Source organism: Elaeis guineensis, chromosome 11 (genome assembly GCF_000442705.2).
Source record: "Elaeis guineensis isolate ETL-2024a chromosome 11, EG11, whole genome shotgun sequence".
Lineage (NCBI taxonomy): Eukaryota > Viridiplantae > Streptophyta > Magnoliopsida > Arecales > Arecaceae > Elaeis > Elaeis guineensis.
In genome coordinates this window covers 13,592,772-13,608,952 of record NC_026003.2, presented here as the reverse complement: position 1 = coordinate 13,608,952, position 16,181 = coordinate 13,592,772, and the positions used below count along the sequence as shown (strand labels likewise).

Here is a 16,181-nt window from a genome sequence, read left to right as displayed (position 1 = left end):
CTCCACATGGGCATAAGTTTTTGACTCTCTTTAAACTCTAATATTAGTTAGGGAGAACCTAATGCTTTGTCATTGTGCTTGTTTATCATTAAAAAAGATTTAAAAAAAATTCCATATCCCACATTGTGCTAGCTTATTTCTATACAAGGATGCTAGTCGTAGTAGAAGGGAAGTATAGGAAGAGGAAGAGACATGAGCCATACCTCGATAATTTGGGTAGTCCCTTGGTTGTAGTTTCTTCTATAACCATGTCAGTGCTGCAAAAGCATATTGCAGGGATCCCTATTATGGACAGTGGTATGAGATCCACCATAAATGTCCACCTGGTTGTCCTAAACTCTGTGAGATAGATTGCAAGACCTGTAAACCTTATTGTGATAAGCTTCTTCCCTTCTTGTTTCTATCATCATTTGGAATATAATGTTGTCTTAAATCTAGCCTTTTGTGCTGGTTTTGTCATCATTTAAAGGACATTAATGTACATCCATGCGCAAGATTTCCTCTGCACCACATCTCTATGATGAAGCTAATTCTAAGATCTTGGACTTGTATCCAGAATGTGGTAAGCCAGGAGCAGTGTGCCAAGACCCACGCTTTATAGGTGGCGATGGCATCATGTTCTACTTCCACACCAATGCTCATTTCATTGGAAAGAAGAGCAAGAAGGGGAGGGACTTCACCTGGGTCCAATCCATAGGGACTTGTTTGGGCCACAACAGTTCCATGAGTAAAGGCTGCAGCCTGAAATATTTCACTTATCATACAAAATTATGGCTGAAAGTCTACAGCCTAAACATAAAAAAGAACAGGGCTGCTCATGAGAAACTTTAATAATAGTCCCACATCGGGAAACTAAAGCTGCTCAAAGCGCGATGGAGGATTGAAAAGGAGATTGGAAGCGCGATTTGGAACCATCTTTGCGCTTGGGGCAATGACGCAGCTAGTGAGGTTATAACCGAGGCGCGTCAATTGCTGGTTGAAAACTATTTCCAAACCCCCTCTTTGGCCTGGGTTCAGCCCTGCGCCACTGAGAATTTCTGGAAGGGCTCCCTCTAACCCAGGGTAAAGCCCTGCAAATCTAATCTCAAATTTTATCTATGCTTTTGTATCCTATTTGTTTCTCTTTGGTCAAACCGAAATCTACGTTTCTGCGCTTGCTATTTAATGTGACGTATGTTGGTTTGCATATGCCAAATTTTTAGTCAAAATTCTTTCTATAAATATATTGAGAAGTAAACTTTGCACAAAGTATATTTTGAGCATCTCATCCCACCAAAAAGAAAAAAAGGAAAAGAGAATAGTTTTCTTCTGTAAATTGTTTATATGGTGTCTCCTTCTTGACTGAATGCTAGAGTAGGCTCCCTTCTCTGCCACTTCTCAGAAGAACCGGGAAAAACAAATGGTGCAACATACAACACTGATTGGTTTATGTCATTAGCTTATAATGAGGTAAAATGTGCATAAATTGATCCATTAGTGCCATAATCCGCTAATTCCTTCTCTCTCTCTTTTTTATTTTATTTTGTTTTATTTTTTTTGCATATGGTCATGTTCAAACTTTGTATTCCAGCGTACGTATGTTTACCATTTACTAAGCATTCAGTTCTTGGTGACTCTGAAATGGGGTTGCCCTGCCCTGCCTGCTAAAGTAGACAGTGGATCCCAAGGCTAGGTGCTCTTTGATCAGCTGATTCCACTTCAAATAAATAGCAGATAGGACAACACATTGTGCTCGCACAGTTACTAATGAATTTGAACAGGTTCAATTACTACTCAAATCAATTCAGTAGTTATAACGTACACTTTCTTATGCAACCATGCATCTTGGCATGCAAGTTTTATGCTCTGGCAGGATGAAGGTATCCCGACTATTCCATCTCATTTTTATAAGAAAACGAGATCAACGGAATCAAAACTCTAAAATCCATCTATATTGAGAAAGAAGAAAGATAGAATAGGAGATGGAAAAAAAAAGTCAAAGAAAAAAAACAGCAAAAAAAAAAAAAAAAAAAAAAAAAGAAAAGAGGAAAAAAAAAAAGATGAAAAAAAAAAAAAATAATAAAATAAAAAATATCTATCAAAATGGATGATCAGAACAGCTGTTGAGACGAGATAGGATAGCGAAATATTCTATTCCACGAAGATACCAAGACTCTTCATTTTACGGAATTTAAAATTTTATTCGTATGTACTAAAAAAAACCACATACTACAAAGTGTTGACGTATTATTGTCCAGGCTTCCGATTACATTCTCAATAATATTTGTCCAGGCGTACATCATTAGACACCAAATTCTCTCTGTACAGGTGCAGTTTCAAACTTCTGCATAGCCTGAGAATAGTACAGTATTCTCCTTGGATCAAGGACTGCTATTGTAAATTTGTCCTTCAACTTTCTCATAAACAATTATGTGCGTGAGGATTGACAAAAAAAACAGCCAGAGATTTTTATATATTTGGGCTGAGTAGTTCCCCAGTAGGCAATGCGGCTACAAATAATCACATGCTTGCTTCCTAAGGCGGATCTCAATCGTTCAGCTTGGGAATGTTTCTCCATGGCTTGGTTCAAGGCTTAAGAAGGATAAAAGTCTGCAAGAATAAATCCAGATGCTTCTGCCAGAGCTGGTAATTCCTGTTCCCCACTTAAAACCTAAAGGAAAAGGAAAAAGAAAAAATGATGGGGTTTGCTCAGAAGAAAACTATAAACAAGATCGACATTAGAAAACTACATAAGCTGATGAACTTCCAGGCATGTCATCTAGTCACCTCACAGAGAGCTTACAACCAAACATTGTTGTCTTAGCAAGCAGTCAAAAGAAAGCTAACAAGATGGTTGATTAGTCAATCGACAAAATGTGGACATGCATTGCCTTATACTGGCAGACAAACTACAAATATGAACATATACAACTTGAAGAACTTTGGTAGTCCACCACTATCACATTATTTTTAACACTGGTGTTGGGATAGAAATGGAAGAATCTCAAATGCAAGTATTGGTTGGGGGTGTTGTGGTGGGGGTTGGGGTGGGGAAGGGAACCAACTAGATACCTTGTCTTTTATAACCCATGTCGGGAAGCCTTCAATACCAACAGCACTACATTCCTTTGCCATTTTTCTTCCTTTCCCAGCTCCATCGGGGAAGCACTCAACGTAGTCCAATATTTTTGCAGCCTCGCGCCCAAACATCTATATCAAAAATATAAGGAAACAAAAAAAAAGAAACAATTAGAAATTGGTTAAGGAATGTTTTGAATAGTGAAGAATGTTCAGACTCCCGAATCTATAGGCCACTTATTTAAAGTCTTATTGGACCTCTAAATGATGTCCTTGTAATATTTTTTGTTTTTCACATATGTTTGGGTTTGGGCAGGTTTATCCTTTTTTGCATGTGTGCTTTTGATGAATCTTGGTTTCCTACAGCAAACACCTCCTTAGCATTCTCACCTCTAGATATTTGATGCTCCAAAAAAATCAGCGAGACACAAAGATTTGAATTTGGAAAATGACAAATAAATTGCCAAAAGTGAGAACTTAGGTACTGACAAAATAGAAAAGCATAAGAAAACAGATAAAGTCACTAATAAAGTTATATATTTATTCATTAAACAATAAGCAAGGAATGTTACTAAAAAAATTAAGCATGGAAAGGACAACAATAATAGGCAACAGAGCAGCAGCAACAGAACCACCAACACCAACAACAACAGATAGCATTATTAACCTTGAATGAGAATTGTATAAATCATGAATGCATTGTAAAACTTGTGAATCATTGGAAAATCTTTCATTAGCTTAGTTATTGGAGAATAACTGAGAGAATAATTTAGCCAACAATAACAATATGAATATCTTGATCATTTTTCCAAAAGCAGAAAAACATGCACACACAGTGAGTTGGGCTTTGCACTGAAATGTTTGAATCTTTGATAAGAGATTTAATGATCTACAAATAAATGATGGTTCACCTACAATGGATATCTAAACCATCAATCATGATGTACACTACTAATGCCTAAAAATTGAATATCATATGTTCCATACATCAAGTGGATGCAAAAGTGTGGAATATTAGTTTTGCTTGCGTTATAAAACATATGATGGAGCACCTAAATCTCAGATTGATCTCAGCATCTTAGAACGTATCATCAGAATTTAATAGGTTTTGATGCCTACACCATGGCAAAACATGGTATCATATCATCAAAAACAAACATATTTGCACCCTTTTAATGCAATAGTTAGAGACCACCAGAACATATGACTTCTACACATTTTTAATGGCATAGATCATAATCAACACATTAGATCTCCAATTTAGACAGCTCACTGTTGATTTTGAATGGTCAAGTCCACCAAAAATTTTAACTTTGGTGTGTACTCTAACTTGTGTGTTTCAAGTGTGCATCCTTACTTGCATTGGTGGGTATATGGGTGTGTCTGTGTGAATGGCAAGTGGTAGTACACTAAAAGATGTAGAGGATGAGCCTAAAGGGCACAACAAACAATTTTGAAAGTGGGGAATGATTTTGAGAATCTTACAACTCAAAACAGCAATGAATCAAAGGCTCTAGGCTCTAGGGGCCCAAACTAAAATTAATTGATATGCACAATTCTGGGAGTTTGTTTATAGTCCAATTCTCATTTCCATAAAAATGCTGAACTTGATTTTGGCATAGGGGCCTCTGAATTCAGGTTCACTGTGGATAAGTAGGGCATTCATGCTGTTTTGATGCAGTTCCACTAGCTCCTCCTTGTGAATGGGCTACATAAGCAGTATTCAAGTTGTAATTATTATTAGTGAGAATATAACGACAATTTTAATGCAAGTTGCACTTCATATGCAAGACTTCCTCGTGAAGATAACAAACAAAACAAAACTCAAGTTCATTGAACACAAATTCTTAGAACTTAAGCTTCGATATTTCTGACACTTTGAAACATACCCAAAATGGAAGCATTGTACGACCACTTCTGAACTAAAATGTCAGAGAATATGTGCTTTTAAGCTATATAATAATTGTTGGAAATGCAGTGGCAACGTCATAGAAGTTTCTATTGTTGGTTCAATAATTTTCCACCCCCTCTTTCTTCACTTCTGTTAGCTGATGGTTGTGCTGTTTGTTTTGTTCATTAGTTTATTTGTTCTTCCTTTCTTCCTTCTCTTTATATAGGGCCAGTGCCCTCATCTTCCATCAAGAAAGAAGAACAAGAACAAGAACAAGAAGAAGAAGAAACTTATAGGCAACAAATTATAAATTTGGTCAAGATGATCCTTAGAGAGCACTCTTTATTATAGTGTAGGAAGCATCCATTTTCAATGGTGAAAAACATGACCTCAGGCATCTAACATATGTAGCTTTTTTTTCAGACTGCTAAAAGGGATAGTAATGCCCTTGGTTTCCAAGGATAAGAATAATGTAAAAGAATTATCTAAGACAATATGATAACTGAAAATTGTTGATAAACAATAGGTTTTAACATGTGCACTATAATAACTCCACCCAAACACCAAGTGATTTTCACCATTGACATAGTATGTTATACATATTTCAAACCATGAGATCCCTATGCCAACATCTAGAGTCATAAAATCAATCATATGATTCAATGAAATAAACAAAGGAGAACCCCTAATTTGAGAATTTTCTAGTTTCATTGGAAGTAAATTCTACCAATGGACACCAACCTTCATGCATCTCTCCTGGATTTAGCTATCATTTATCTCCCCACCTATAGCACAATCAATGTGAAATGACAACCTTAGCTCTATCCCTATAGGTACATACTACTTTTAGATCTTTAAGGCCCCATCAATGTTGCTATGAGACCAACAACAGCAAGCCCTGCCCCCATTCTTTGGGTTAGCTTTATGGGTCCACTAATCATTCATATTAGAGCTACATCTTGCTCTATCCTTTGTTGAAGGTATTACATCTTGCTCTATCTACATCATAATATAGTTCATTGCATTATCTTAAGTTTGTTAGTAGAAGTCACTCCTATCGCCCAACTCTCCTCTCCAATGGCTAATGCACGTATATCACTGTAAGACTAGCGACATATTAATAAGTTTGTGCCCATCTCCATGATCAAATGTGCTTGAAATTCATGTGCACAAAGATACATACCAATAAATGATTTTTCCTTAAAGACCAAAATCCTTCAAACTTAAAGGATGTCTCAAGCACTACAGAAGGAGCAACATCACTTTCACCTTTATTAAGTTTTTGTAATCCTTAAAGCAGGGAATGTAATCAAAATTGGTTAGAAGAAATGACCTTGTAAATTGCAACTTGCACAAAAAAGCTTGTCATCTTTATCCATGGACATTTAAAATGGTTGCTTCTTTTGGATTTAAACACTGAATCACAAAGCCACCTTATTGCAACATCTTTTAGCATACAAACATATGAAGCCAAGGGTATATTACAGAGTTTATAGAGATCATATCATGTGAACATTTATATGTTTCAATTAACTCTCAATCTGGTCATTGTTTACCAAAAGAATACAGGTAAGCTGTATATATGATACCTGTTCTTCCATTTTACATATGCTGCTTAACCTTGCATGCTAGTAATTATTAATACTGACTATAATTAAAAGTAAATAGCTATGACCTCAAACATATATCTTCTCAGGTCACAAATCAAAAATATGATGGGCACTTTAAAATATTTGGGAACCATATATCAGCTAACAGTCAATGCACTCGCATTTTCACTTGAAAGGATGCCATAGATGGAAAACAATAGGGAAAAAGATAACCAAAGTGCTTAGAAGAAATAAATTCACAAACAATGATTAATGATTCATCTTATTATTTTTGAATATTAAGTTCAACATAGAGAAAAGCCCAATCTAACAGTTTCTAATGACTCATTTCTTACATCTAAAAACAGTTTTTTGACAGATTAAAGAGCTTGTAAAAAGATAATACCTGCTTCTGTTCATTACAGTGAGAGCACCAGAAAGCTCCATACATCTTAGCACCTATGGAACGCAGGTATTTTGCAAGAGATATAGCAAATGGGGTTGATTTGCTCGTTATCTTAATTTCATATGGTTCAAGAGTAATGTCATTTGAGCTGCATAAATCAGAAATAGCACAAACAAATCAAATATTTTCCCATAAAAAAAGGAAAAAGGCAACAAAATGTATCAGAAAATGGCATATAACTTAACAAAGTAAGCAATATCGTAACAATTAAAGTTTTAAATCCCATAGGACAGGGATGTCCTGGTTTCTCCATGGAACAGGACACCCCATATCCCCTTCCATCCTAGTGGCAGTCTCGATTGTGCATGCCGGTAGATATCCTATGTCTCTCTCCCCTTCTTCTTTCTTGCTTTCTTTTCTCTTCTTTCTTTCCTTCTTTTCTTTCTTTATCTTCCACATTCCTTTCTTTCTTTTCTTTTTTCTTTCTCTTATTCTTTTATTTCTTTTTTCCTTTTTCTTCTTCTTTCTCTTTCTTTCTTTCTTCTTTCATTCCTTTCTTTCTTTTCTTCTCCCTTCTTTTCTTTATTTTCTTTTTTCTTCTTCTTTCCTTTCACTTTTTCTTTTTCTTTATTTTTGTCTATTTCTTTCTTTCTTCTTTCTTTTTCTTTCTTCATTTAGATGGGTTTCGGTGTCCCAACCCCATCTCAATTCCATTTTCTCATAGAAAGCAGCCTGGACGGCCGGCATGCCCCCATCCCACTGGGACTTAAAACCTTGGTAATAATAATCATAAACATCAATAGTTGTTTTGTGTATATACATATAAAACAAGCATAAATTGCCTTTATAGGGTCAAGATCCCATGTAAGTCATGCAGCAAAGAATAGTAGGATTATATGAGGATATCACAAACAACTGCAAGGTAGATTAAATTCTTGACTACCTTTGGAAGTGGCACATACAAAATGATATGGTCCATGCTCAATGTTCAAATTGAAAATAATATACATGCAAACTGCTCTATAAATAAAACAAGAAAATGTCTTAGTTCTACTTCTATCATTTGTGAAGTGCATGACTATCAAGAGGGTAAACACTTTCTTTTCGTGCTATCAACGTTGAAAAGGTGGCTGTGGTAGATGGGTGGTCAAGGGACTATATGGTGCACATGCAGACCATGCATTATGTGACCACATATATGAGTTCATATGCAGTTACTATTTTTAACTTTTCTAAAAATAAAAATAATACATTAAATACAATAATAGGAACAATAACGATAGCTATATTATTTTGGACGAGTAATAGCAATATTAATGAAAATAAGAAATAACAATGAAGGCTTGTCCTTGGGGAGGTCCAAGGTTCAAACCCTGATGGTAACAAATTACCACCATATTGCTCAGAAAAAAGAAAATAAAGAAACTAATACATAGTGCTTATTACTTAGCACTTGTACCTAATAGTAATAGCTATAACATAGTTAACGTTTAACATTATTAATACATGTATACGTAATAGCAACAGCTATAACATAGTCAACATTTAACATTATTAAGACATGTATCTGGCTCACCTAAAACCCACATCAGCCTAACTATCAGCTTGGAGTTGCTTCATCTGCACAGGCCCATATAAGAGCAGGCCAAATATGTGGCTCCAAAATGCTAAGAGGGTTCACATATTGAACTGGAGAATGCTAAGTGGGCTGCATATGCGGCTGTTAATGCTAAGTGAATTGCTGTTTGAATCCATATGTTGTATGACTGCATATACCAACTGCATATAGGCAACACAGTCCAGGGCAACAAACTGCATCCACATATGTGGGTGCATATGCAGCCACTAAACCATACTTCAAAACATTGCATGCTATGCAGCTGTGAGGTCGTGGTATCACTCTTTTTTAGCTCTGCCATATTGCAAGTGATGTATATCATGAATGACTTTCCTTGGAAATATTTTAAAAGCGGGATTTGATGATAAGAGTAAGTGGAAAAGTATAAGTAAAACAGCCTAACCTTTTTGTTTCATATTGGAAACCACATCTCTCAAGTGGAATTAGAATTTAGTTTTGGCATAGGATTAACACCATTAGCTGAAAGTGGAAAGGGTAGGAAACTCTGGCTATTAGATTCAGGTGGCCCAATGACAGATTTAAATGGGGAATCCTTTTGATTAGCAGAAGTTTGAATGTGGTAGATTCCACTAAACCAATGGCTAGGTCACTGGATTTTTTCTCTACTTACATTTAGAGAGATTTCTGAGCTCACTAATGGCTGGGGAAACTTATTCATTGCAGCTGGTCGTGGGGACAAAAGGTAGCAGAAATTTCTGATACTGAAAATGTGCATTAGATGTTACTTTACACAATTATATCCTATGAGCTCTTAGACATTACCTTATATCTACATTATCCTTAGATTGCATAATCACCACATTAGCCAGGACTCAGATGAATTGAGATTATTTTGCATGAACAAACATGGTTTTCTAACAGCATGTATAGTTAATTTGCTTATTGCTTCTGCCAACAGTTAATTACACATGTTTTGATATACCAAACTGCTGAAAGCAGTTGGCATAGACAAGCATGAAAGAATACGAGATAGCTTAGATGCCTTGAGCTTTAATTATTGTAGGATGTCTTGGAGAGATTTTTAAAATGAGAGAAGATATTTTCACTAGTCGAAAAATTGTTTTGTACATGTTCCATCTGCATATCCCATATACAAAGATATATTTGCAGCTCTATTAATAGCATAAAAAAGCTAAAGAAATCCCTAACCAAATCGAACTCAATTTGATAGCCTTGTAGCTATTGAACTTTGCAAAATGTGGACACCAAGTAATTAAATGAAATACAATGATTTTTTTTCTTTTGGGAAAGTCAGCTAAACTAATTAGAGGAAGCAATAGCAGTCACATAAGTAGCCTTATGAGATTTGGTTTTAGCCCACCAACATATCAATGAATAGAGAAGCAGCTTACGTTATTAACTGTAGTGTAGATCACAACTTGGTTTGATATGAGTGAAAATAGTTTAATTGTTAATTATTGCATCTTAGATTGCAACCAAAACAAGACATCAAAGTCAGTGTTGTTAAAAGCAGCCACCTTGGTGCACAGGAAGACACCAAGGTGCTTAATTTGGCCAGGCTGTTGAGTGCCTGAGGCTATGCCCAATTAAACCCAATTTCTTTTATGGGTTTCTTTTCATATTTTCTTTCTCTTTCTGAGCCCCATGTGGGCCTTGTAGAAGGAAAGCAAAGACTATGGCCAACCTAGTAGTAGCTAGTCATATGTATTTTTTTTCTTTCATCTTCTTCACACCAATGTCACCTTCTTCTTTTTCTTTCTCTGATTTTTATTCATCATTCTACTCCACTCCTCCCTCTTCTTCATCTGGCCTTTCTTTGGCATTTTTTTTCCCTAATTTTACCTTTTGTTCTACTTGCCTCCTCCATATGATGGTTGGTTATTGCTGCAGCCTTGCAATTGTTGGTTGCTACATCTTGCCTTCCTTTCCTCCTGTTCCTTTTGCTTCTTGCTAGGTGCTGACTGCCTGGATATATTGTTCAACTTGCTAGCTGCTATAGTGGCAGCAATGCTGTTGCTGCTCTCCTTCTAGTGGATTTTGATCTTTGGAATTTTTTAAGTGTGAAAATCAGTTTTCATGATATGATACAGGGTGGAACAGGAGTATCTATGATATAGGTGCATGTTTCATTTATGCATATGTTTAAATGTATGCATATGCCTAATAAAAACTTGGAGGGCTTTCATTCCTAGGCGCATGCCTAGGCACCCGCCTAGGCCATATGGAGGTACAAGCCTTGCCTGGGCAATTTGATAACCTCGGACAAAATTCATATGAAAATAGTAGAGTACATTATTATTCAAGCATGACTTACATAATTTGTTCATTAGATGGTTTAGCAATAAATGTTGTGCATTCTAATTATCCAGTGTATGATTTTTGGTGAAAATACCCTCCTATCGAGTAATACTATGCCATATTACCTTAAATATATATACATAGGATAACAATCAGCAAGCATATATGTCTTGATTCTAGATTGTAGGATATGATTTCTTGATTTTAATCCTTGTTTTTTGCATTAAGTAACACCTAAAAGCCTTGGAAAAGAAGTTAAGAATAGTTCTTTTTTTCAATTAAAAGAAAAGACCCCAAAATAAGTGTATCTCCTCATGCCTTGAGAGCCAGCACAACTGGCCATTCCCTTTGTGTGCCAAATCCTGTCATAGTAACACAATGGAGTGAGTCACCAGCACATGACATTTTCAACCTTAAGGGGATTTCTGTTGCATAATCTAGCCAAACCCCTATTTGCTTTTATAGACAATGGTATGGGCCGTATGGCACTTTAATGGACAAAGCAATGAAGAAATCTGATGGTATGGCCAGTTTCTAAGCAGATGTTCCACTCTAAGGGTGCAAGACGCATATGTTATGGCCTAACTACCTAAAAGCATCACTATATATCAGCTCAGTGACATCCTATATAGAAACACTTTTGAACCAATAGATGTCCAGAACAGTTTTTTTGGTGAAGCCTCTAAATGTAGCATAAACAATCTATCATCAATTTTTATGCACAATAGACTCTCCTATGTAAGAAAAGAGGAGACTCATATTGAAACAAAATTGGGGACAAAACTAACTGGTTCTGTAAAACATCAATGACTATGTCATGACTTGATGGCACTACTAGCATAACCAAGAACATCATAAAGAAATATATTTATGACCATGCAAGCAAGAAACACTCACCCAGAAAACTGTTGAGTAGCTGTTGTATATGAATTTGTTAAAGCACTAACAACTATGCCGGCAATAACTAACTGTAAACCCACCACCTTTTGGATTTCTTCCAGACCAAAGTCCTACCAAAGAGAGAAAAGTTAGAATGAACTATCTTCTGATAATTCTAAGGATAAATCTTTTGCTTGAAGGACCTTGCTTGTCCCACCTTGACAGTAATGAAAAACAAGATGAAGGATAGAACAGCGGAGATCAGGCAGTATGAACAAGATGTTCCAGCAAATGTTGTGCTTAGAAGATACACAAAATAAGCACTTGCTGTTGCCATTGAGGTAGTCGTCCCAAGTAAAATCAAGCGTGCATCAGCTTCACCAAGTCCATTGAGCAAATGCTTCCTAGTCTGCTGCAGAGAAAGCAATGTAACCAATCCATATGCAAGCATACCAACCAGCGGAAGAGGAACACCTGGCAAATGCAAAATGAGCAATCATGAATCCTTTTTCAAACATACCACCTGCAATGTAAGTAGCAAGACATTATAGAATGGCTAGATCATATGAAAAAGAACATAATGATTCAACCTAATAGATAGAAAGAGGAAAAAAAACAGATGTTTGCCTCAGAGGAGGTAGGACAATATATAAGGTCATCTAGCCTTCTTGCTCCTCAGATTAGCCCCAGAAACTAGGTTAGTTCATACAAGAGTCCATTGCGGTTCTACTTTGATCAATGCAGAGACATAAGGAAAAATGAAAAGGATTGTGCTAGAACCTGGACAACAAATAGGATCCTATAAAGCAGTCATCTGGTCAGAAAACATGACATTGATTATGACTGAAAAGGTATATAGGAAATATGTGTAGCTTATAAAGCATCAGAAACTATACAACCAAGAGATACCTTGCATTGCTAAACAAAAACCCATGGTCCAAATTGACAATGGCTACTAATCTAGTGCCAGGCAACAATGTTTTAGACAAAGGAGACCTATAGAATGCAGGTTTAGGTGGATCTCCAAACCCTAGCCCATTGCCCTTCCATCTCGGCAACCCCGTGTGCAGCTAAGCTGCCTAGCAGGTGGCTGAGCAGCCTGGAATGGCCTGGGTAGCCCATGCAACGGTTAGGCTTTGGGATGGTCTTGTTATTAACCACATGGTCCAACAGATCATGAAACGCATATCTTAACCGCTAATGCATTATCACCTTATGTTAGTTACAACTTACAACTTATAAAATATCACAAATTCTTAGTTGTAGTTTGCTTTGACCTAAATAATGGTTATTTATCATTCAATATGGTTGCTTCTACATCTTTCTAGTGCATCCCCTCATGCTTCTTCCCATGGGCCTAAAGCACCTTATCTTCCCATAGACACCATTATTGGTGCCCTATATGATGATGCCATCTCACATGGTGGTCATAGTTTTCAAAATAATCTGACATCTTCCAAGCTTGGTCTCAGTACTTGTAATCATGAGAAAGTCCACCAAGATCTAAGGTCTTACTTGAGAATGGAAGATGGGATGCTTATACTACGGACAACGGGTGGTTTTGCAGTCATTTTTTGCTTGGAACGGGTGATGCCATTCTTTGCTGTTGTGCTCAAGGTAATACGTTACAAGAAGGGGATTATAAAAGAAATTGCATAAGAGTTGTTTAGATATAGCAAAAGGTGGAGATAAAGGACTTGGAATAGCCTAAAAAGTTTCATATCCAAAAAAGCACCTCACACTTCCCTACCTATTCCCTTTGAAGACATGGGCCCCCTCAAACTTCTGTTCTCACCTCTCCTTCAGCCTTCTCCTCACCTATAACTCCTCCTGATCGTGGTTCAATGTTCCTTGAAAAAAATTATAGTAACCTAGTGAGCTTAAGGCAGAAGTATGCTTTAAGGCATTATCAGAAACTTCAGAAGTTCTGTTTTTTGGACAGAAAAATCACAAACAACAGCAGCGGTTTAAGTTTTTGCTAGAATTAACTTATGATGTTAACACTATAGTACATAGAGCATCCTATGATATTGTCTTGAGTTCTTTATAACTTCGGATGCCACAAAGTATTTTCTCTATACTGAACTTATGGTTCTGAAATTTGCAGGGAGGTCTGGAAGCATATGATACAGTCGAACAAATTTAGAGAGGATTTTTTTTTCCCCTCCTTTTGGCTTTTTTTCTTGTTTTTTTTTTTTTTTTTGTGGGGGGTGGGGGGGTGCAGATGGAGGCTATTAGGCTATCCTAAAGCATAAAATTAATATATTTTTCTGTTGCCATATGCTAGATTTCCATGAATCAATAAAATGATATATCATATTCTAAACATGACTTTTGAACAAATGAACGATCTAACAAAATTATTTCTGATTTATTTTCATAGCAACCATAGAATGGTAAATAGATAGGCTCTAAACAAAACATTATTATACTTTAAGGGAGTGTTTGGTTGGGGGGAGTTGGGGTCTAGCATCGGAATAGGAATGGTGACTCCCATTCCAACCGTTTGGCTGGGAGGAGTCCCATTTCTATTTTCATTCCGATTCTAAGGATTCAAATTTTCATTCCGATTTCGATTATTAACCAAATGCTTTGGAGAATTTGGCCATTCTGATTCCAATTCCAAACCATTCAAATTCCCATTCCGATTCTGATTGCAAACCAAACACCCCCTAAAAGAATGTCTATTTTATCTTTACTTTATTTTTAACTTTCCTTGTTTCAATCGATGTTTTCTGAATATAGGTTGACTTTTTAACTCAATCACTAAAACTCAAGTCTAGCACATTACAATTTTCAAAACCAAAACGCCTCAAATCCAGCCAAAACGAAATCTTTTAAACCTCTGGTATCTCAGTCTATAAAAAGGTGCTAGATTCTTTTAGATTGGTCTTTAAGAGTACAATATCCTTCTCACTAAAATCAAGATCTTTTTTTTAGAAGAAGAATGCATATACAAGAATCGGCATCTTTGAGAATTACAGTAATTACTTGGTAAGATTAGGAGAAACCGAATATAAGAGCAACGGTTTCTCTAAGAAGTACCAAAAACAAAGGAGTAGTCGCTGTTAAGGACGTCGCTGCAACTGCCGCCTCCGACAGGGCAGAAGGCTTCAGAATCGGTGAGCTTCGAGTAGGTAAGATACCCGGTCTCAAGGAACCCAAGGGTTCCAAGCCCCGCGCACCAAGTGGATGTAGAAATGCCCCAAAGGGAAGTCTTCTTCGAATCCTCCGTATCCACCTCTGGAGAAGGCCCCGCCCAGCACTTGAGTGGACATCCCAGTGTCCTCTGCAAACAATCACCGTATAAATAGAAGGAAGCAAAACAAACACCCCTTCGAACCCATAGGGAGAAAGAAAGAGACCTTGAACGGTGATGTGGAGATGGGAGAAGTGCGGGCAAAGGAGAGGGTTGGAGAGTGGGAGATGGCGAGGGCAGCGGAGATGCTCGTCATCGATGAGGGAACCAACGAGCTCCTGCTAGCTGCTGGTTCTCTGCTTTCACCTACCTCCCCCTCAGCGACCTAATACACGACCCAATTCGGCAGCTCAGGCTCGGGTTCAGGTTGTATCTTTCGGCCGACAGAACGATTGATGTTTTTTCGTGATTCGACCGTTAGATCGCGCCCCCACAGCTCTTCGAACTCCCCAATCCATCGGCTTGCGCAGATCTCGGACCGACTGCCGCGCGATCAAACGGTGAGGAACGGGAACACCAAGCGGAACACGTGATGCGCATTGGAAATTCTTTCTCATAGACACTGACAAAAACGAATGGAAATTATATGGGCCGGCTAGGACGGTTCATAACTCAATTTCAGATGAAAAATTAATTCAAATTGAATCAAAAAATTAAATTAAATTAAATTAAATATAATTTAATTTGATTTTTGATTTTATTTTTAAAATTTTAATTTTCAATTTTATTCGGTTAAAAATCGAAACATCCGAAAATTGAACTAAAAATTGAAATTATAATTTAAATTTATATTATTTATTATTTTAAAAACTTGTTGATTACCTGCATGGATGATTGGATATTAGATTTAGTCTATTATTATAATTTATTGTGATACTTAATTGCTTACTTGTACCGTAGATAATATATTTTTTAATATGTTATATTTTATTTATTATCAATTTATCATTTATGAATTATCAATATATCATTATTTATCAATTATTAATTTTTAATGTAAAAAATTATTAAACAACAAATTCAATCGGTCCTAAATTGAATTAAATGTAATGTAACAAACTAACAATGAATCGATAATAATTATTTGAATATGTTGTATCAAAAATGGATAATTGAAGATAAAAAAATTATAAAAAAAAATTGAATAATCGAACCAAATCGAATCGAAATTCTCGGTTCGATTTCGGTTCAGTTCCTCTCTTATTTGGGTTGATTTTTTATTTTTATTTTTTTATTATTCGATTTTCGGATTAGATCGGATC

At 36.4% G+C, this 16,181-nt stretch overlaps 1 protein-coding gene and 1 non-coding gene across 2 annotated transcripts; one reads left to right on the top strand and one right to left on the bottom strand.

The window, feature by feature from the left end:
• The first annotated feature begins 913 nt into the window (after positions 1-913).
• On the top strand, positions 914-1,070 carry LOC114912818 (U4 spliceosomal RNA). Its single transcript, XR_003798723.2, has one exon. It is a non-coding gene; the product is annotated as a U4 spliceosomal RNA (small nuclear RNA).
• Positions 1,071-2,378: 1,308 nt separating this feature from the next.
• LOC105032473 (thiol-disulfide oxidoreductase LTO1) lies at positions 2,379-15,282 on the bottom strand. Its single transcript, XM_010906929.4, has 7 exons — positions 15,086-15,282; positions 14,766-15,009; positions 11,938-12,194; positions 11,739-11,851; positions 6,944-7,091; positions 3,052-3,189; positions 2,379-2,650 (listed from the first exon to the last, which is right to left on the bottom strand). Exons 1-7 carry the CDS (start codon positions 15,173-15,175, stop codon positions 2,573-2,575), a joined length of 1,068 nt encoding a protein of 355 aa, XP_010905231.1. The 5' UTR covers positions 15,176-15,282; the 3' UTR covers positions 2,379-2,572.
• Positions 15,283-16,181: the final 899 nt, after the last annotated feature.